This window comes from Mirounga angustirostris, unplaced genomic scaffold (genome assembly GCF_029215605.1).
Source record: "Mirounga angustirostris isolate CCGP_5_RB_7025 unplaced genomic scaffold, mMirAng1.0.hap1 SCAF_4, whole genome shotgun sequence".
NCBI classification, from domain to species: Eukaryota; Metazoa; Chordata; class Mammalia; order Carnivora; family Phocidae; genus Mirounga; species Mirounga angustirostris.
This window is the reverse complement of record NW_026991712.1, coordinates 107,653,898-107,677,122: the sequence shown is the minus strand read 5'-3', so window position 1 is coordinate 107,677,122 and position 23,225 is coordinate 107,653,898. Positions and strand designations below refer to the sequence as shown.

The 23,225-nt window shown below is 38.3% G+C and overlaps 1 protein-coding gene across 1 annotated transcript in view; it reads right to left on the bottom strand.

Annotated features, from left to right (window-relative positions):
* The window catches only part of PLPPR5 (phospholipid phosphatase related 5), a 90,244-nt gene that overhangs the window by 41,084 nt on the left and 25,935 nt on the right, over positions 1–23,225 (bottom strand). Inside the window, exons 2-3 of the mRNA XM_045899051.2 lie at positions 6,758–6,890; positions 3,006–3,256 (exon numbers count right to left, since the gene is read on the bottom strand). Of these exons, the coding sequence (XP_045755007.2) occupies positions 3,006–3,256; positions 6,758–6,890 (384 nt within the window). The remainder of the gene's footprint in view (positions 1–3,005; positions 3,257–6,757; positions 6,891–23,225) is intronic.

The following is a 23,225-nucleotide window of genomic DNA, read 5'->3' as shown; positions in this document are numbered from 1 at the left end:
AACACTCCAACATTTCTTTTTTTTTTTTTTAATGTTTTCTTTATTTATTCATGAAAGTCAGAGAGAGAGAGAGAGGCAGAGGCAGAGGGAGAAGCAGACTCCCTGCCGAGCAGGGAGCCCGATGCGGGACTCGATCCCGGGACCCTGGGATCATGACCTGAGCCGAAGGCAGACGCTTAACCATCTGAGCCACCCAGGCGCCCCCACTCCAACATTTCTATTATAAAGTTTTCCCAAGGTGTCTCTAGTGAAGCTGGGAAGAAATATATATGTATACGGGTTCAAATATAACAGCAAAACCTGACTGGAATGCCTACATTTGCAGCAGGAGTTATATCCAGAGTTGCCATAGCAGCCGCCCACACTCCCACACTCATAACCGGGTGGCAGGGGAGAGAGAAAAGCAGTTGGCAGAGAACAGAATCTATTGTTAAGAAGACAGAGGTACCCTGCAATGTAATTACAAGGAGGGATCCTGACTTTTAGTCTGAACCACTGTTTAATGATAGAAGATTTCCGAGTGCTGGAGAGTTATTAAATGTTTTTTCTCTAAACATATCTACCATCTGAACCCTCGGCCATAACCTTTATGGATGCTGAGATTATGTGGCAGCAGGAGGAAATTTAGCTGACCATGCACACACTAGAACTAATATGATTTAATATCCCTTCTCTGGAATATTTGGAATCACTGTAGCCAGGGAAATGGGTGGTTCTATGGATTTGGACAGGTTACTTCACTTTCTGAGCGTCCTCATCTGTAAAATGGGCATAATAATACTACATACTTCAAGGAGTTTTTATAAGGATCCAGTAAATTAATACAAATACTCAATTACTACATAAATAGTAATAGCAATCAATAAAGAATAAATTTTAATACAATTAGTAATATATTAAGTAAGTAAAAGTGAGGCACTTGGTGCTTGACACACAGTAAATGCTCAATGAATGTTTGCTATAGTAATTATAATTATTATATAATTATAATATATTTTATATATAGATAAGAGGTTGCTAAAACACTTGCCAGCTGACCAGAGGCAAGACAAGATATTAAGATTTCTCCAGGACTTAAAAGCATAATGCCTTCTCCCAAAGCGATGCCTTTGAAAACACGATTTTGGCAGAACAAAAAGATCAAGTATTTATAGTACTCACACATTCACTACCATTGGCAAACCCTGGTTAGACAGCAAAACCAATCATCTATTAGTGCTAAAATAATCATGTAACAGGATTTGGGTTCAGAGAGTATTCTGGAATTTGTCTCAAGTCATTGGCTTGATCACATATGTATATGCAGATATTTGCAATTCATCCTCGGATACAAATAACAAGGTCAGATTTAGAAGTGATGACAATGAATGAAAAGTATTTTGTGACTTCTGATTCACTCAAGTTTTAAATCTTCATTTTCAGGCTGAATGCTTCATATTCTAAGAGAGATGGGACATGTGGTGAAGCAATATAATGAATAAGAAAGAATATGCATGGATAAACAGATTTATAGCAAGTCTGTAGTGCCTTAGAATGGGAAGCAGAAAGCAAAGCTGATGGGATAAAGAAATCAGGGGAAATTGGAAGAGTGGAGTGGGGAGCACATTGGGGAAGAAGGCAATTGTAACTGACAAACTATACAGAAGTCAGAAGACAGTGGAAGAGAAAATGGATAGGATGAGATTTGATCTTTAACTCTACAAAACCTTTTTTGATGGGATTTTTAAAAGTCCAGGCTGTGAGGGACAGAATTCGCTCAGCTTGAAAACTTTAGAAATGTTAAAATGCATGTACTTATGGCCTCCAGAATTATCCTGCCATTGTGAGCGGTATGTATGGTGCTATATTTTCCCTCCTAAATTGTTGCTTATTCAGTAATTTTGTTTCCAATCTCAAGTAGAGATGTCATAGGGTATTACTGGGTATTCTCTCTGCTTTTAGAGACAAGCAGACACGACTGCATTAAGAATATCAGAAGTATTTCCGTAATCAAATAGCTCCTTGAGGGTAAAAATAATTCTGAGGTTTTTTTAAGTCATCAGCAATGAACAGGTCCTGAGATCTCTAGTCAATGAGCTGGAATCAGAAGAAAGGAGCTATTAGAATCATTGGAAAGGAGAACCCCGAAAGACATTTAAAATCTTTGAACTTTTTACTGTAGGCATGGAAAAGCCTACAGAATATATTTTGGGAGTCCAGCTCCAGAACTACAAGGCAGATCCTGGTAATAGAGGGAAGGGCAGATGGCAGGAATGCTGGGTCCAGGAGCTGCCTGTCAAGGCTGCCCTTCTTTCTACCCCTGTGAAGCCGTAACGCACTCAACCATGACCATTTACTTCCACCTAGAGGTCCTGGACATCTGCGGGAGGGGTCTGGCTCTCACCACCAAAATGACGGCAAAGACTCAAGAATAAAGAAAAAAAAACATAATTTACAAGGACATTTTGGCTAGCTCTGTGCGAAAGTAGTGAAACACTAGTTGAGATATTATGATGACAACTGTTACCAATAACCAAACAAAAAACTTTCTAAAGAAAAGACTGCCCCTTTCCCCACCTCCACCAGAGAATGTTAAAGCTTGAGTAGGCAGCTAAGAGGCCTGGATAGTTTTCTTAATTGGGCTATTACAAGATTATGGGGACGGCTACGGGACAAATTTGTTTCCATTAAGCCCTATTTAACATAAAGACAAACATATTCTCAAATAGAAATGCTAATGACTATATTCTTTAAGACAACCAACTACCCACACATAATCTCATGAGAGTCAACTGACTTAATTCTATTCACAGTCCAAACAGCTATTATTAAAAATAAATTAAATGGCTAAAATATTAAATTTAATTAATAAATTAAATTTAATAATAATAATAATTTTATTTTATTAAATTTAATTAATAAATTAAGCTGTTAATGTGACTTCCATTATGGCAGAGAAAAAGAATTTCTACATTGGGAGAATGAACAGAAAGGCAGACTAAGACTGGTTAATAATCCTTACTTACTGTCAGATACATAGCTGCATAGACACTGAGAGCCGCTTCTTTGGATGGAAACGTCTTCCTTGCTCTCATGATGAGATCTGGGTTGCCCGTGCAGGCCTCTTCCCCACTGATGAACTGTGTATACTGCTGACATCCAAGCGCTGTATAGTTGGGCTTACACAGGGCAAGAAAATGTGGAGCCAGATTCCCTGTGACTACTTGCCCAGCATTGACAAAGATATCTGTAGCAAATAGCCCAAATGTATAAATACCTGAGGAAGAAAACAAACCATCGTAACTCTGTTTTGTTTGTATTTCAGTTTACGATAAGTCAACATGGAAATATTTTAGAAACTATAAAATAATTCATACATACATGTGGTTCCTTCCATTTCACTTCTCTCCAATTCTTTGCTTTCTGGAGTAGTGGGAGTGTTAAATTATTTAACATATCGAGCTGTCTACCACTGGCTACAGTTTATGCATGGCAGGTTTATGACATAAGATAAAAGAAGAAGATATATTCTAAGACTGTGTTTGGGTAATGCAATTTTTAAAAAGGAGACATATTTCTCTGGAGAGGGCTCAGCTTCTCACCTTCTACTAGTGTTAGCCATCTTGATTTTTCCCTATTTTGAAAATATTTTGCATCTTATAAACATAAAGCAGAGCAGGTGTCTCCCTTTGATTATGCCTCTTAAACCCATTCAGACTGATTTTAACTCTGCTGGAGGTACCAATTAGCAGTAAAATCCAATGCCATTAGTTTTCATTTAAATGTCGTGGAAAATCTTTTTAATAAAGATTTTATTTATTTATTTATTTGAGAGAGCGAGAGAGAAACAGCATGAGAGGGGATAGGGTCAGAGGGAGAAGCAGGCTCCCTGCCGAGCTGGGAGCCCGATGCGGGACTCGATCCCAGGACCCTGGGATCATGACCTGAGCCGAAGGCAGTCGCTTAACCAACTGAGCCACCCAGGCGCCCTAAATGTCGTGGAAAATCTTAAGAAGAATGGTTCAGACTGCTTTCTACACTGCTTTCACAAACACATTTTAAAAAGTCACATAACGACTAGTAACTTAGTTCCACCTTATATTTTATGGTTGGACTTTATCAAATTTGGGGCAATTTCGTAAATAATAGTGCAGTCAAAATTATGACTTTTCAGTTATCTTCACAGCATTAAAATTTATTCGCTTTGGTTACCGGAACGTATAAAATTAAGTATACACAGATCTTTTTTTTTTTTTTTTATGAGGAATGTGACAATTTACTCAAATTAAAAAAAAAATTTCTAAATTCAATGTCATTGGTCATTAGAACCAAAATTTATTTTTCTCCACTATTTAGGCAAAATAAATTCCTTGGCACCATTTTCAATTAAACCGACAGATAACAATCTTTGAGGATGTGGTATCAATGTGAAGAAATCTATTCTTCTTAATTTTGGGAAGTAAAATTCCATCAGGCATTTTTACATTATGCCAGGAGAAAACTTCCCAAACAGTTGGTTCATTAAAAAGTCATATGGTTCTATGATAATAATCAGATGCTTTATTTCTTAGTCATAAATTTCTGGATTGTTTGTTTGCTAAACCTTTATACATAATTATTGGCTGTTATTAGGAAGTCACCAGGAAAGTTGTGCAGGATCAAATAATTTTCCAGCATCAGAAGCATGGCTATCCTTTTAATTTTTGAAATATTATATAAGATTATAAAAGGCTCAGGCACATAAACCTGCACATAGCAAAACTCTATGTGTATACAATGGCAACGAAACAAAGACCTTAGTTCTTTATCTAGAAACGTTAAAAGGAAATAATGAAAAGGTCTTTCTTTACATCTTCCCGGCATTTCATGAGTCATACAAGTAAATGTTATCAAAAGCAGAAACTTAGGAGAGGCAGAGAAATGAAAGAGAATGGAGGAGCTTAATAGAACGTTCATGTACATAACCTCTGCTTCCAAACATCATGGCCCAGCACAGGAACTTAGCTGGCAAGTCTTCATCTCTACTCCCTTGAAATCTAGGCTAAGATGTACTCATTTTATTTAACCAAACCATTCTCTTTATCTGTTGTAATAAGTTTTCCTGTGTAAAATAGAAGTATTTGATAAGGATATGGAAATGTCTCTTGATACTTGTAAAGTTTCTAAATGTGCTTTTGAATTAAAATATTCAGTGCATCAGGCCCAAGGCCAATACTGTAGCTACAAAGATACTTATTAAAGTGAGATCCCATGAATGCATCCACAGTGCTGACCACCAGGATAAAGTCCCTACAAAGAATGATGCCCTATTATGCAATAATGTTTTGCTTATAAACTTCCCATTTTAACAAACCAGAAATATCCAAATCATAATGAACAAGGGAAAAGAAACAAATCAAGCATTCGTAAATATTTCATAAAATCATATAATGAGAAACATACACAGATTTAAAACATGCTTTATTTTGTGCCATATATTCTTTAGAAATATGTGTGCAAATGCAAAAAAATATCTACTTAAGTAGGCATAATAAAATTTGCTTTAACAGTATTTTGCAAAGTGTCAATTTTATCATTTTTAGTTTTGAGTATATTATTGCTTATTTTGTTATTAAATGACTCATGCAAAGATAATGAGTCAAGAACACAGTATTGATGCATGTAAAAAATAGCTTTTTAAAGTTTCATATAAAAGTTGTCATCACTTCAACAGTATAAAAGAGGGCTTTGGAGATGCATAACTTGATGGCAATAAAAAGAACAGTCTTAGATATGGAGACCTTTTGTCTTTAGAGAGATTCAAAGGCAAGATAACATTTGATTAATCTTTAAGTGGATTTATATATAGATTAGGTGATCTATGCATAATATCTCTAAAGTCTTCATCTTGATCCCACCGATATGAGAAATACATTGAAGGGTACAGGACCTTAATCTCAATCTAAATACAGATAAAAATTTATCTTAAATTTTATTTAGCATATACAGACATACTTTTTTATCTGGTAAATACTGGAAATGATAATTTATATTAAACTTTATTGTGTCCAGTTAAAAAATTTGTCTTGGCCAAGTTTCTACTGAATTGAAATGATTTTCAATAATTCATCAATGCTTACATGTATTAGTGCTAGAATTTCAGACTGAAGGCTCAAGTATCAGTAAATCTTTTTCTAAAATTAAACATAATATAATAAAAAATTTTTTAAAAAATTTTTAAATTTAATTCCAGTATAGTTAATGTACAATGTTATGTTAGTTTCAGGTGTACAATATAATAATAGTAAATCTTTTCCTCTAATAAAATCACTAATACCTTTTTGTTCACATTAAAAAAAAAGTTCAGAGGTAGTGCATGGAGAGCTACATCTGATAATTAACAAACACAACATATCTTTTCTTTGCCAAGCTATTTTTCTTGTCTTTCATGATGTTCAACAATCTAACTAGATTATCATTTCTCCCCAAGCACTGTTTCTGAAATTTCATAAACACAGTAAATCATTTCTTCTAATTATATAATTTTTAGTTTCTTAAAGAATATTAAACATCCAAGTGTGGTGTTCTTTTTTTTTTCTTAAAATAATATGGAAATTACATCTGAGGTGGAGCCATATAAGAGAAAGTAGTATGCACTGTTATTTTTAAAACCAAACAGACATTTCAAATAAAATATAATCCAATATTTGCATAGAGTTAAAATGCTGATCATTTTAAGGGTTAGCTTATACATAAACATGGTTTCAGCAACAATAAAAATAATTCAATGAACACATACCCAAAAATCGTACAGTTCGCCGCACCAGTGGGTTTATATAGCAACAATCTCCAGTTAAAATAGTTTTCTCCTGGTTTTCAAAATCCCGTGTGGCCAGTTGTAGACAAAACACTGCAGTTTCTCCAACTATTATCTTGCAAGAAAATAAAAGGTTAAAGAACATTAGAATTTAAGCAATATAAATGCAGAATAATTTTATTTTTTAAAAAACGCAAGAAAGTAACTCCTTTGAGTGGTAACAATCTCAATCTAAAACTGAATCATATTTGCTTAACTAAACCCTTTTATTAGAACATTATCCCTATGTATACAACCCATATTTCTCTCAATTCAAGGGAGTATTAAACTGATAAATTATGAATACAAATGTACCATACCATTTTTGTTTTCTGAAAGACTTCATTCAAAAAAAATTTACAAAGGATCTTTAAGGACACACATATTTATTTTTGGTATGTAACTGAATTCCATGTTTTATTTTTAAGTGATTATGTCTTGCTTAAATTTGACATTTCACAGAAATCAGAACAATTTTCTATGAAAATATTCTAGAAAGGATCAGATAAAGACAACCTAAAGTCAAATTATATTAATACTTTCATAACAAGAAACAAAATCAATTCCCATGTATTTGGCCTTGAGATTATCCTTCGCCAAAATCTCATTATTCTATTCTGAGACAGTATTAAAAGTTGTAGTCATTAATATATTCTTTATATTTTGGTATACATGTCATTTTAATCTTCATAAAAAATGAAACAGAAAATATTATCATACTTCTTTTATAATTGAAAAAAACAAGACTTGAAGCTCAAATGAATTGCCCAAAGCCACAGAGCCAGTAAGGAGAAAAATTAGATTCTGGTACAGATTCTTTGCTCTACTATGCTGATTTACTAAAGGACCTGCCTATTTTCCCTTGGTGTTTATACCATTTTCAGCGGTTTTCATACATGGCCTTTAAAATCACCCAGCAAGGTATTAGGGCATGTGTTAATATTCCTCCATGAACGAGAAAATGAAGGCTTAGGGAGGTTAAAAAATTTGCTCCCCATCAAGCCAGTCAGAAGCCAACCAGAAATTGCTGACTCAGCCCCAGATCTTTTGACTCTATTTAATACCATGATCAACACTAGAAATATGATTAAGAGAAAAGAAATGGAGCAAATGTTATGTTGCCTAATTTGTCATTATTAAGGTTAGTTTCCAGTACATCTTGTCTAGGTTAAGTAACATACTATACAGAGAGTCCCTAACATTGCCTGGAAAAATGTTTTTGGGGTCCTGACGAAAGGTAGTATCTGTAATTACAGGATACTCAAAATTATAAGTGGGAGACACAGAAGTTCATAGGAGATTAAGTGTTTGGCCTAGTTCTACTCCAATATGAGTAACATATTATAGAGCATTTCTTAATTTTTATTCTTTCTAACTTTTCCTCTTTTCTTACTGTATCTCTTCTTCCAAGGAGGTCAGGGTTCAAGGTTAAACCAGTAGATGTTGAGCTGAATTATATTAAAGGAATCCAATCTTGCCTCTGGTAAGACTGGATTGAATTAGGAAAGGCTGGCATTTATAGCCTCCCAAATCCTCTTGAAATTTTTAACTTTGGTAAAGTAGAGCAGGTGGGTGATGAAACAGTTCATCTGGCCTGAAGAGGCACAAGAGGTATTTTCTATGGGTTCATCAGTTGCCACCAGGGCCCTAGTAGAAGCTGACAAATAGATAAGCTGTGTGCCTGACATCTTCTTATCTTCCTTTCTGAATCACTCTTCTGCTGCTCTTTGGAAGAAGTTGCTTTCTGAATTTTCAGTTTCAACTTCTTCCACGTCTGTTTTGCCCTACAATGTTCCAAATTCTAAAAATCTTTCACCTACTCCACATCATGAGCTGCCTGGCTCCTGGCCTGATTCTGCCCTCCCAAGCCTTCTCTCCTCCAGAGCATGTACCAGGGGGTCTCTACCCTCAGGCTGGCTCCACCCCCTAGTCCCTGGCCCTACCCCCAACTCCGTCTGTTAATCCACGATACACAAAATTCCTCTGAATGTAACAGATACCCAATAGTTCTTACTAAATGTATGTGTGAATTCCATCCTCATTAGATCTGAAGGTCTCAGTCAGCCTCTGACCTTCTGCCTGACTCCTAATAATCAACTTCTGCCTTGTTCCTGTGATGAAGGCTCTACCTTACACCCTAGTTCCTTCCTATAACCAGATCCTGGATGCTCGTCCCTGACTTGATAACGCATTTGGTTACCAGGTTCCTACCAGGCAAAGACCTGCCTTGTCCAGGCCCCTCTTCCTAGGGCTCTGCTTCTGTTTTCCTAATGCTAACCTCTTGCCTGGCTGTGTGTCAGCACATTGCACATTTCTGAATTCCCTATTTGTGTCTTCAGCCTATCTGCTGAAACACTGTCTCAATCAATACTCTTTGGCTGCTACTAAAAGAAACTCTCTCAAACTGGATTAAGCAAAACTGGGAATTTATTCTAGGGTTTGGAGTGTTATCTCAGAACTTGGGGGATGGGGCTCAGGATCAGGTCCAGGAATGGAAATTCCTCAGGAGTCCAGGCAACTACTCTCTCCGTCTCACTCCCTGTCTCTGGAGTTACACTGCCTCTCAGCTCTTCTCTGAATGCCTGACTCATTCTTGTCTTTCTGCAAACCAGTTCTCCTGCTTCTTAGCGTACACGATTGCCCCAACAGTTTCCAAGAGCCCTATTTTGAACATGTCAGCTCAGTTCAGGGAAAGTTCAACTAATTAGATTTACTGCATCCCAACTCCAAATTCCCAGGGGGTTCAGCTGGGGACAGGTGTCTCTTCTGGTCCAATTCACCAAAGTTAAGAAGGTGTGTCATGGTGCATGAAAACTGCCTCTCTGGGCAGAAAGCTTAGTTCTCAACAAAAGGGAGTTGCAGTGATGTCTACTTCAACTCTCATCCATCCCATCCTGCTGGATTTCCCCCCTCCCCCGCAACGCTAGTTCTTTCTCTAGACTAGCCCTTTCTACCACATTCTCTGGATATCGTGTTCTGTGTGCCTACTGGGACTTTATCTCAACAAATGTAGGTGCCTAGACCCTAGCGTCTGCTTTTCTCTCGTGGGTGTGTCTACTTCACTTACTTTATTTCTGTCCCCCCTCACTATGATATCTGTGGAACTCTTCATCCAAACTATACTCTCCCTTAACCCCTCCACCCATCCCAATTTCCTAAGTTCAAACTCCCATTGTTTATTACCATCAGCAGATTCATGTAATGAAAATAAAACAATTTTTATTATGATGAATACTTAAATACCTTCTGAGTTAAGGACTCCATGTTGGGCATTGCTGTTTAAAGAAAGCTTTATAACCTAGTTGGGTGGACACAAATGAAATAATGAATAATGGCAGGAGTCTGAGTTTTAACTGGTTTGGACAATAACTGCCAGTAGCACATTTGGAAAGAAATGCTACTGAGTCACTGGAAGCATCTGTGGTTGAAGTGAGATGTGCCATTCAGAGTCTCCTGCTGCAGGGAGGTTTTCCAGCTCACATGCCCAGCTGCTATTCCACTGGGACCGCACTTCCTGTGGGTTCCTTCTAGCAAATGACTGACTAAGCATGGTGGGGGTACCCAGGAAAGCCTGTTCCCCTGAGATGTGAGATACCTCAGATTGGCAATTTTGATTTTAAAACTGCCAATCAGCCTGGCCAAGTCTTTCTTGAAACTGTGTTGTTATCTGAGGGGCTTGCTACCCAATTTCCCTACCTTCCTCCTCTCCTTCACAGAGGTCACACCTCCATCATAGTCTGAGGCCTCTCCTAGCCTTCTCTGGCCCAGCCCTCCCCAAACTTTTATCTTCTACAGGTGTTTCTCTTGATAAATCTCTTGTACATCTAATCACATTTTGTACCTGCTTCTAGGAGAATTCAAAGTAACACAGCATCAAAGAAAGGGTGTGATCCTGATTACTCTTAGAGAAAAGGTAGATAGATGTGATCAGATAGATGAAGAGGATTTAGATATAGACCTTACTAGGAAGGTAACATTGGAAGAGGAGTGGAGGTAGACCCTCCTTCTGGTAGCTCTCAACATGACCTGAACAGAAGCTAAAGTAGATTGAGTTTGCCTTGGAGGCAAAAGCTCTCGTCAGCGAATTACAAACCTAAATTCTATGTTCCTGGTATTTTATTTTGGTTCTTCTCTTCTTGTCCTGTGAGAGGTCTCCCTGGAGGACTTTATTCTCCCAAAGGTATTACAACCCCTGCTACTCTAAGGAATCCTAGCTTTTTCTCTCTTCTCTGACCTCCAGATGCAGGCCCCCAACCACCTATTAAATGACAACATCTCAACATGCTCAGATTTGCATATTGAAGTCCTCAGAGCATTCCCACCCAAAAGGAAATTCACCTCTCCTACCCTAAGCCTCCTGCCCCTCCATGTCACCATCTCAGTTAACCTGCCATCCTCCACTCAGACACTCAGGCTAGAACTCTCACACCATTACACACCATGCTGACACCTCTGTCCCCCTCATCTGCCTCTCTCCAGCAATTGCTAACTCCTGTTCTTTTACATCTTAATTATATTTCAAATATGACCATTTTTTCTCTGGCCTTCAAGCCATCTACTGCCAGATTGATACATTGAAAAAAAATGTGTGCAATCCAAATTTTCTATTTATAATTTTCAGTGTGCCTTCACAACCAATGGGATAACGGGAATTGTCATAAAAGATGGTTTATAGCTGAGCCTAAACCCACCTTTTTCAGCTTCTGCAACTCTTACAACAGCCTCCACACATGCTATGTTCTAGCCACAGCTAGACATTTAAATTCTTCCAACATACCAGGCATTTCCATATATCCAGGCTTTTATACTTGGCCCATCACTTAGTATAGCTTGGTAGGCAAGGCATAGTTCTGTGCTTGAGATGTAATTTAAATATTGCCTATTCCTTACGTCTATTCCTGGTGCAACCCATCCCTTCTCTGTGTTCCAGTAGCGCTTTGTACATTTACTATGGTACTTTCCTCATGATTTTGTAACTATCAGCAACATCAGTCTCTTCCGCTCAATTGCGAGCTTCTCCAAAGCAGGGACTGTATAATGTTTATCTTTATACTTCCATATTAAAGCACAGTTCCTGGCAATAAATGTGAATGGCTGTATGCATGAATGAAATCCAGTTCAATCTGCCCATTTTATAGATAAGGACACCTTATCCAGAGAGAAATAGAGACGTTAAACATGCCTGAGTCACACAGTTACTGGCACAGCCAGAATCTGAATCTGAGTTCAGAGCTGTTTTGACCATAGCTTCTGCCTAGAAACTTGTAAGCTTTTCCTCCAACTTTTCCAGGTTAAGCCAGCTCACCCCCCACAGCCCCCCAGCTCCTTATTCACACTTCCCAACATTCAGGTTACACCCTGGAGCTCCACCACATTCCTAGCATTTCTACAGTTTTAAGGGGACAGTGTTAGGGCACAAAGCATAAGGTCATAAGGACCTCTACAATCCTGGGGTCTCCGAGAGTGAAAGAACTGAGTTTCAAAAGCTACTTTCCTAATCCTTTTGACATACATGCGAAACTTCCAACAAACACCAAAGGAGATTTGCACCACCCTTTCTAACTCTGCTGTTATTTCTCTGAGATCCCGTTTTCAATGACATTTCTTCATGTTTCCTCTGCATACTCTTGGTTCTTATGTGGAATCGAAGACGTGGTGGATTGGTTATTTTCTCACCATCATCAAGAAGAAGTTCTTAATCTGGAGTCACTGGCTGCCACTTTCATTCAATTCCCAAAGCAGCCCTTGGGTAAAGAGCATAACTGATTTGCTTTCTTCCTTGGGAGTGGGAGAGGGGGAAACATGACACGTACAGCGCATGGAATCCAGAGACAGGAATTACTTAAAACCTTGTCACTTTGTAGTTCTCCTTGATAACATCTTCCTTCTTCTGTGAACTAATAAATGAAACCTGTTTCCAGAGACAGTTGAGGTGAGGAGCCATGTTAACTGAGGTGGGCTGAGAAGGAACATGACCCCTCCTTCTGCCTGCCTCTAGCCCCCAGCTGTCCACAGAAAGCACAGTGAGAAGGGAGTGGAACATGAGGAATAAGAATGCCTGTGGCCCCAGTGAGGTGAATCCACCACTGGCTTCCCATGGATCAGCTGTTCATAGCTCCTCCACCTTAGCAAAAGCTTTTTATTCACCAGGATATTAAAAAAAGAGAGAGAGAGAGACTCTACTGGAAGAGAAAGTGTAAGTTGGCACAGTAAGTACATAGGAGTCGACCCTCACTTCATTTCTTGCATCTGCCTTCCAGTTCCCTTCATCTGGACTCACTAACTCATCCCAGCCCGACTCTTCCTCTGCCAATAAAGGAGAAAGCCCTTGCCCGATCCTCAGTTCTATAGGAAGCTCTTAAGCAACCCCTGTGGAAGGTTGGTGGTGTCTATTCATGGTCCATGTAAATCTGATATGGAATGTGATGATACCATTAAAGGGCTCAGAAGCTGGTACTGAAGGGCCCTCATCTTTTTACCTACCCAGCCAGGGTTGTGTCTGAGCAACTGTGCTGTTCTTTGAGTCACAGTCCCCTTCTAACTGCAACCTGACAGTCTATGTTCTTGGAGGCAAGACCTGTGTTCCCGAACCTCAACCCGCCGGGTAAACAGAAGCCTTACATTCCACAGATCTCCCCAAGCTGGAATAACATATTTCTTTTATACCCCATCCTCTGATGGAGTGACTCCATTATTCTTTATTGAACTCAGTGTTGACATTATGAAGTCCTCTGACCCCTACCTTGCTTATGAAGTTGGACCTACACACACCCCCTTTGCTAAATGACCTATCCATGTCTTTATCCCATCTTTGAGAATAGAACTGGTAGTGGTCCTATATCTTATCTATTACCCTGTTTGGTAGTGAGTAAAAAACCCATCTTGCCAATGAATAGCAACCTACAAAAGTGCAGGTGCAAATCATAAATCCCCAAATATAAATGTTTAAATGTTTGTTATAAGTGCATAATGTTGCTCTTATACCTCAATTCCCAGAGGCTGACCCTCTAGTATCTATATTCCTTAATGACAAAATACTGAAGTAAGTTTTCTCAGGAAGATGCAATCACTGTAGACTTTCATCAAATGCCAAACTCCAAACAGCTTTGTGTTTTTATTTATAAAAACCTGATTAGAAATTCCTCTCTCTTTCAACTGGTGATGATTCAAAGATATCCATGCATCATTGGTTTGAAATTGGTACAAGAAAACCATCTCAGATGTAATGCAGCAGTAGAGGTCATGCAATCAGTGTGATAGTACTTCACCTGTCTCATACACTTCAGATATATGTGAAATAATATCTGAAAGGCAACTTTATCCATAAAGGTCATGACACAGACTTAAATTTTAAAATGTAGGAAAGCATTGGGTTTATATTTAGGTTCCTATCAAACACACTGTGCCTTCTTGGTTATTATACAGGCATGTATATAGAGAGAGCTCATTTCCCATCGTCAATTTCAAGCTAGCCAAAGAAGGTTCTAAGCTATACCAAGAGGTAAAAAGATACACGGGGTACTATCTCATTAACTTTGTGTCATGATATGAGAAATTAAGGTTACTTCAGTGTCTATATGTATTCCAGCACTTTTGCTAATTAAGGTGTTGCTAAATTCTTGAAACATAGTTTCTGAGTGGAATTGAGGTTAGGAGACAGAATTCAATGAATTCAGGAGAATTACTGAAGAAGTAATATAGTTAGTGATAAACAGTAATGTAGTTAGTTATCCCTCCCACAGGTGAGAAAACTATGGTTATGTTTTGCTGTAAGTGTATATATTTCATAACTTGACCACAAAAACTTGTGTCCTCACTTTCATATTATAAAGTTGCCTTGGGAAGTGGCTACCTAGTCCGGACCTGCATGCCTGGTGCTAGGTGGTGACTTACACCAAAGGAACATCAGGTTCAATGATGTGTGTCAGTTTCAGACCAGGAGGAAAAATCATGTGTATCTTCTCCATGTTCTCTCCCCATCTGCTGTCTGGAAGCAGAGAGTTCTCTGGGCCCAGGAGTTGTTGGTGCCATAACACAGGAGTCAAAGTCCCTCAGTCAGTAGTCCTGCACTAGACTGTCACATGAGTGGGAGATAAACTCTAAGGTTTGAAGCCAGTGAGATGTGGGGGTTTATTTAACAGCAGTGAGAACTTGCTAATTTCCTTTTTTTTTTTTTTTTCTTTCAATAAAGAGGGAGTGAGTCTCAGGCTCAGTGTTCAGCAGAAAATAATATCTGGTTAGAATTGAAAAACACTGGCTTTCAGTATATTCATTTTATGGTTAGCTTCTATTACCAATTCATATTTGTATTTCATTTATGGTAATGCTATGTTTCCTTTTTACAATTTGTTAGTAAAGTGGATTAATTTAAAGAAAAAATAAGTGATAGTTGAGGTGGTATGTAGCTATGAGAGAAATCATGAAGCTGATACCCTGAGAGGCAAATTTGGGAAATATTTAACATTTAACAAAAGCTAACTTAAAGCTTCTGCACATCAAAAAACCCAATAGGCTAACAAAATGAAAAGGCAACCTATCAAATGGGAGAAAAATCTATGCAAATCATGTATCTGATAAGGGTTTAATATCCGAAATATATGAAGAACTCATATATTTCAACAGCAAACAAAACAAAACAAAATATTGAAAATGGACAAAGGAACTGACTGGACAGTTTTCCAAAGAAGACATACAAATGGCCAACAGTCACATGAAATGGTGCTCAACATCACTCATCATGAGGGAAATGCAAATCAAAACCACAATGAGATATCACCTTCACACCTGTTAGAATGGTTATGATCAAAAAGACAAGAGATAATACATGTTGGTGAGGATGTGGAGAAAAGGAACCCTTGGGCACTGTTGGTGGGGATGCAAACTGGTGCAGCCACTATGGAAAACAGTGTGGAGGTTCCTCAAAAAATTAAAACTAGAACTACCATGTGAGTCAGCAATCCTGCTTCTGGGTGTATATCCAAAGGAAGTGAAAGTAGGCTCTCAAAGAGATATCTGCACTCCAATGTTCATTGCAGCATTATTCACAATAGCTATGAAGTGGAAACAATGTAAGTGTCTGTCTGTGGATAAATGCATAAAGAAGACGTGGTATATACAATAGAATACTATTCAGTACCAAGAAAGAAGAAAATCCTGCTGTTTGCTACAACCTGGATGAACCTTGAGGCATTTTGCTAAATAAATAAATCAGGCCAAGAAAGACATATATTGCATGGTATCACTTACATGTGAAAGAAAGAAAGAAAGAAAAAGAAAGAAAGAAAGAAAGAAAGAAAGAAAGAAAGAAAGAAAGAAAGAAAGAAAGAAAGAAAGAAAGAAAGAAAGAAAGAAAGAAAGAAAAGTCGAACTCATAGAAATAGAGAGCAGAATGGTGGTTACTAGGGGGCTGGGGGTTGGGAGGAAATAGGAAGATACTGCTCGGGGTGCCTGGGTGGCTCAGTGGGTTAAGTGTCCAACTCTTGATTTCAGCTCAGGTCATGATCTCTGTGGTCCTGGGATCCAGCCCTGAGTCAGGATCCCTGCTCAGTGGGGTATGCTTGTCCCTCTCCCTCTGCTCCTACCCTCCCCCCAACCCAGCTCCTGTGCTCTCTCTCAAATAAATAGATAAAATCTTAAAAACAAAGAAAGAAAGAAAGATATTGGTCAAAGGGCAGAAACTTCCAGTTATGAGATTAACAAGTTCTGAGGATCTAATGTACATTATGGTGATTACAGCTAATAATACTGTACTGTATACTTAAATGTTGCTACAAGAGTAGATCTTAAATGTTCTCACCACACACACACACACACACACACACACACACACACACACACACACAAAGGGTAATTATGTGAGAGGACAGAGGTCTTAGCTAATGCTATGATGTTAATCATTTTGCAATATATAAATTTATCAAATCAACACATTGTACACCTTAAACTTATGTAATATGTCATTATATCTCTATAAATCTGGGGAGAAAAAACATTGAAAAGAAAACTAACTTAATGGCATAATTTCTAGTATTAGGGATTATTCTAAATCCTTTGCAAATACTTACCAATTTAATCTCCAAAACAGCCATATGAGGTAAGTATTGTTATTAAAATCCAGCTACAGATGAAGAAAATAAGGCACGGATGAAGTGAACTACCTAGGGTTGGGTGTGGAGTGAAGAGGCAGCATCTGAACCCAAGGCAGTTCATTTTCAGAACCCAAGCTCTTAATCTGCACATGGTAGCAGTGGTGGTGAGGACTGCAGGCAGGTGGAACCCAGAAGGCCCCCATATCCTAGGGGGTGGGACAGTTTTAGTGAAGCAATGGGTCCAAAGGCAGCTTACATAGGAGGAAATGAGGACAGGGACTGGATTTGGTCCTTTGAGTGAAGGTTTGCAGTCTTTAGGATACTCCTGTTAAAACGCACAAGCAAGGGATAACAAACACATGAAGCTGTTATCCCCACCACTGGGCGGGACAAGCTTACTAAGTCATTTTTTAATTGTGAAGCCAGAGGATAGTTACATGGCAGTTTTCAGAGTGCTCTCTGGACAGTGGTTTTCAGATGTGGTCCCCAGACCAGCAGCGCCAGCAGCACCTTGAAACTTGAGGGAACTGGCAAGCCTCGCCCCGTACCTACTGTTTCAGAAGTTCTGGGTGGGAGGTCCAACCGTTTGTGTTTTAATAAGGGACCCCCCCCCAAGCTCTGTACAGGATATTTCGAGGGGTCTAAAAGTCCTGATTACCACACGTTTTAAATTTTTCAGAGATATTTTTAAAAGAATTTCTACATACTGATTTGAACAAATCATGATTACATATTTGCACTGTGCAAAGAGCTATTCTAAGCATTGTAGTGTCTAGAATGGGATTCTAGGTGGGGTTCTAGAAGGCAAGGTTCAATGAAACCTAAAATAAAAAGAAACCCGAAGCTCTTGCTTTTCACATGTTTTAAGTGAGACTTGGAGAGATGAAGCGTCCCGACAAGCCACTCACTCCTCAGCACTTCTCACTCTGGCTGGAATGCAGGAGGCGTCAGAGAAACTTACAATATAGCTGCCAACACAGACATACTCACTAACTATATTAGTGAATGAATAAAGAAGAGAGAAGATGAGGAGTCAGTGCTGACTGAGGACTGAACACGCAAGTGACCAAACGTGGTGTTCCTTTCTGGAACACTCTTACAGAAAGGGATACAGTCTTCTTCAACCCCATCTAAGCAGCGTGGTCAATATTAAAACTCTCCAGAGCCTGAGGTTCTGGCTGAGCACAGCATGGAGAAGTACTACCTGGAATTTTTTTTTTCTCCAAACGCTGGAAAGGCATACTTGCCTCTCCAAAGTAGTAGAATATGAACATTTGCCTCAGCGTCTGCATCTATAAAATGAGGATAATAGAAATAATGCCACCATAGGCTGTTGTAAGACTTAAATGAGTTACCTGTTATAAAATTCTTAGGAGCTAGCACAGGGTAAGCACTGTGAAAATTTTAGCTTTGAGTAGATGATCTTGAAGGTTCTGTCCAACTCAGATCTGTGATGGGTTAGTGCTCATGGTAAGGACATCTGGGATGCTTGGAAAAGGTAATAGAATAGTTTGACACATTGGGATAATGTGAAAGTCCTGACACTAATCTTGCAGTGTATGTGTGTGTGCATGTGTGTGTGGCTGGGGGTAAGGAGGTGGGGGGCAAGTGGCATGATCATAGAGAAAAAGAAAGCATGGTCTGCCTAACAACAAGGCACAGATTTACACTATGCACATTCTTTCTTTTTTAATAAGAAGTTTATGAAAACCATTACAAAACTCTTTCCTAGTTAATTAAATTTTACATGATCTTTATATTTGCCCAACCATTCACATAAATGTAGTGAACAGAAGCTATAAGAAAAATGAATTATGAGAGCACTATAATTCAAAGTCATTTTGCATACTTGTAGTTTTAAAAAAATTTAATATATAAGGTCAAAATCTTCATGTTCACAAATCTACTGTAGGCCAATACCGTTATAATGTACCTGCCGTTCCTCAAAAGAACTAACTCATAATTAATAAAAACTGGTATACAGTTCATTGGCTTGCTTTCCTGCTCTTCCAAAATACATGTTCAAATTAATTCCCCCTGTTCTTTATCAACATTTTTAAAAAAGCATGATAAAACTTAAATATTCTTTGGGAACGTGAGATAATGGGGTTTTTAGACATAAGTCTTTGAAGCACAAGCAATAATTAAATGTCCCTAAGTGCTTCCAAAACTATGTTCAGCAGGATGTTAAGTGGGTTTGGGGGAGGGGAGATATTCCTGGTCCAAAAAAAAAAAAAAAAATCAGCTAAAAGCTACAAACTCTAATCCTTCCCAAAGATGCACAGTGCATATTAGCACATTAAGATTCTATTTTCTAGCTGCCCCTTGATGGCATTCCTTCACTGTCTTCATTTTATAGATGAGAACACTAAGGCACAGAGAGATTATATGACTTACCTAAGGTCATTTAGCTACTAAGTTATAAAGTCAGGATTCAACTCCATGCCGTCCAGTTCTGGAGTTGAACTTGAAATTATAATATTTTTTTAAATTTTGCTTTATTTTAAGAAACATCTGGCCATCAAAGCTCTCTTCTTTGAACTTCTGCATTTAAGAGGGTAATTTCCTCCCAAATAGCTTTCCTAAATGATCAAAAGCATGACAATCTGTTAAACAAAACTGTTAATTTTATGACGCATTGTTTCCCAAACTTATTTGATTTTAGAAATCTTTTCTAGGGACAATCCTAAATATTTGGTAAAGCTGGTATCCCAGAAACACTAGGGGGAGTCAATAAAAGCAAGTCTTCCTTTTTAGAAGAAAGAAATTCACATTTAGGAAGGATTAGCTAGTATAGTTATTTATGATAACTGAATAAAAGAATTTGAGCTCTTCAGAAAGAAAAGGGAAAGGTGAGAAAGGCTAACTTTATAAAGTGACAACAAACTCATTCACCACTTCCCTGGTTATTAGGAAGAGGAGAAAATAATACTTCAAACAAAAGAGAACAAGTATTAATTCACACAACGAGATTGGAATGTATTATTCTAAACAGTGACACAGGTGGGAAATAAAAAGGCACTTAAATGGGTGCCTGGGTGGCTCAGTTGGTTGAGCGACTGCCTTCGGCTCAGGTCATGATCCCGGAATCCCGGGATCGAGTCCCGCATCGGGCTCCCTGCTCGGCAGGGAGTCTGCTTCTCCCTCTGACCCTCCCCCTCTCATGCTCTCTCTCTCTCATTCTCTCTGTCTCAAATAAATAAATAAAATCTTTAAAAAAAAAAAAAAGGCACTTAAGTAGCACTTTGAGATGTTGCTTGTGCAGCACAAAGTGGCCAGGGAACGAGAGTGGGATTTACCTGACCTTTCCAATCTAAGAATCACATTCCTTTCCTCCAGTACAGAAGAGTCATACTTTCCCCACTGGACCTCCCTGGGGTGTCTGCTGGCTGCTGAGTCCGGGGAGAATTGTCAAAGGACCTGAGTCGGTGTAGCAGCTCTTCATAATTGCCTTATAGCAGATAGTAATTCTACCTCTTTTTTTTCTTCCTATCTTTTTTTTTTTTAAATGTTTATTTTCTTGCTAGTTCAGAAAATCTAGACTGCTGTATGGTTGAGATTTCTTCTGTATGGTTGAGATTTCTTCTGTATCAAAATATAAGTTTCTGTTGTACAACAGGACTGAATTATTAGTGGTCCCCTTCAAGTGCCTCACCCGCGTTAAGGGAATATGCACTCGACAGATGACAATGCGATACTCTGGGTAACACTCCTTTTCGTGGAAATAGGCTTTTGAGGTGACAGCTCTGCCTGGGAAAGCAGAAATAGTATTCCTTGCAATTTCCAATTCATCATACAGATCTTTCCCTGGAGGCCATCTTCTTCCGGTTTTCTTGGCTTTCATTTCTCTCATCTTTAAACAGACTGCCAGAACAAATGTCTTTTAAGGCCATTCATTTTTACTGGGAAAAAAAAAATGACTAGACATTTGAAGGACTTTATTTTTAAAACACTTTCACAGAAAGAGGAAATGTTGATTACATAGGAAATCCTTATACTTTACTAAGCCATTAAAAATGTTTGATGAGAACGCACAAAGAAAAGCATGATTGAGACCCAAAAATAAATGAATGAGATGAATCTGGGAACACAAACTCATTTTGCAGTCTGGCCGCATTTGTTTTTGGTATGAGTGCAACTTTCCAGCGTACTGCTCCTGGTGTATTAGGAAAAGGTATAATTATAATTTAAATGTGAAACCCTAATAGCTCTGGTTCAGCGGAATTTATTAAGCAAGCCAATTTAAGGGTTTCCAGTATATAAGGGGAAGTACCTTTTAGAAAACTGATTACTTATGATCTCCAATGCCCTTAATTTAAGCTTACAAAACACACGTTATTTATTATATAAATTCATAAATATCTTCCCTTTGTTGTCATTTTTTAAAGTGACATATAGCACTTACATTGGCCCAGCTGCTGTTCTAAATACTTTACATATACTAATTTGATTTGGTCTTCACAACTGCCCTATGATGGAGGTATTTTTATTCCTTCTTACAGATAAGGAAACTGAGGCACAAAGAGGTTGAGTAATTTCCCCAAGGTCCCACAACTAGTAAATGAGAGACCTGAGATTCAAACCTAAGCAGTGTGACTCCAACTTTAATATTATATTTATCATCAAAGATTTGTTCAGGAATGGAGTCAAAATGCTTTATGAAACACCTATTAACTCACTTTATCACCCAATGTCAACCTTGACATTATAATATTTTATTAGTTTGCTTTATTTTAGGAAGAAAAGTCAAGCAGTTAAAAGCCTTTTTATCTGAACTTCTGTACTTAGGAATATAATTTCCCCCAACATGCTTTTCTACATAAAGCACAAATATGGAAATCTGTTCTTTAAAAAAAAAAAAACAGCTAGATAAATAAAGTTTATAGATAAGACACTCCAAAAAACAATAACATTTATTCAAACAAAGAGTAAAGGACAGAGTTTATATGGGTTGGCAGAGTGCAGTCGGGCTGGGAATATTAATTTTCTAAATATGTCCCCAACCTGCAGCAACTTATTTTTAGAAGCAGCCTGTTACCTCAAAATATTATTTGGAAGGCCTGGTGATGGGGGAGTTTGGTGGGACGTTCAGATAATATTAACAAGAAGTTCATTTTAAGAAAGATAAAATTTTGAAGAAAAGTTATAGATTTATGTTATTTCTCAAAAGTATAATGATTAAATATTCATTTGCAAAAGTTGAATAGAATAGTAGAAGCCTATAGAACTGATGTGAAAGCCTTTCTATTGATCTAAATTATTAAGGAGGGAAGGAAGTATGACTTTGAAGTCCACTATCTCTTCCATATATAACTTACTCAGTTTCTATGTGATTTTGCCACCACCACTCCTTGCAAGATTCAGATTAGCTTTCACAGGTGTTTGAACATGCAGGTGAACAACTGCCCTCAGGTAAGACTGACTCTGACTTTGACACTTAGAAGGAGTTCAATCTTATCCAGCCCCTTCATCCTTTAGAAAATTTGTTCAGATGTCCAAACCATGCATAATCTTAGATTCTGCTTCTCTATTGAGTCCTGTTGTGGGCTGTCAAAATATTTAGAGTCATCACATCTCAGCAGTTAACAAGAGTGTTGCTGAAAACATAAAATGCCAACTCCACGCCCTCTGGCACCAAGGTCCATAACTCTGAGCAGCAATATCCAATGAAGGGTTTAGAAACAGTATTTCTCTGTTCTATTTCATTTGGAAACAAAAGGAGTCTTTCTGATCCTTTTATTGCATGGAAGAGCTTCATGTTAATAGTACTGGCTCCTTCTCATGTGGACCCAGGGCCTGCTGGGCCCCCTGTGTTCCCCCCATTGGGACCATCTGTGCTGTAGACTGGTGACAACACTTCCAAAGGTAGAGCAAACACCCATCTGCACAGTTCACTACTACCCGCCATGTAAAGTACATAAGCACTGCTCCAGATGCTCTGGCTTCCAACTCCAACTTCCCCACAGAGGATCTTGGGAGGTCTTGGGCCTGAATAAACCCTGGACAGAGTCCCATCATAGGCGTGAGAGAAGAGGATCCTCCGTTAGCAGACTTTCTTTCCAAGTCCCCCTTGGTGCCATAGCACATTTCTTTCTTTTTTTTTTTTTTTTTTTTTAAATTAACATATAATGTATTATTTGTTTCAGGGGTACAGATCTGTGATTCATCGGTCTTACACAATTCACAGCACTCACCATAGCACATACCCTCCCCAGTGTCTATCACCCAGCCACTCCATCCCTCCCACCCCCCTCCACTCCAGCTACCCTCAGTTTATTTCCTGAGATTAAGAGTCTCTTATGGTTTGTCTCCCTCTCTGGTTT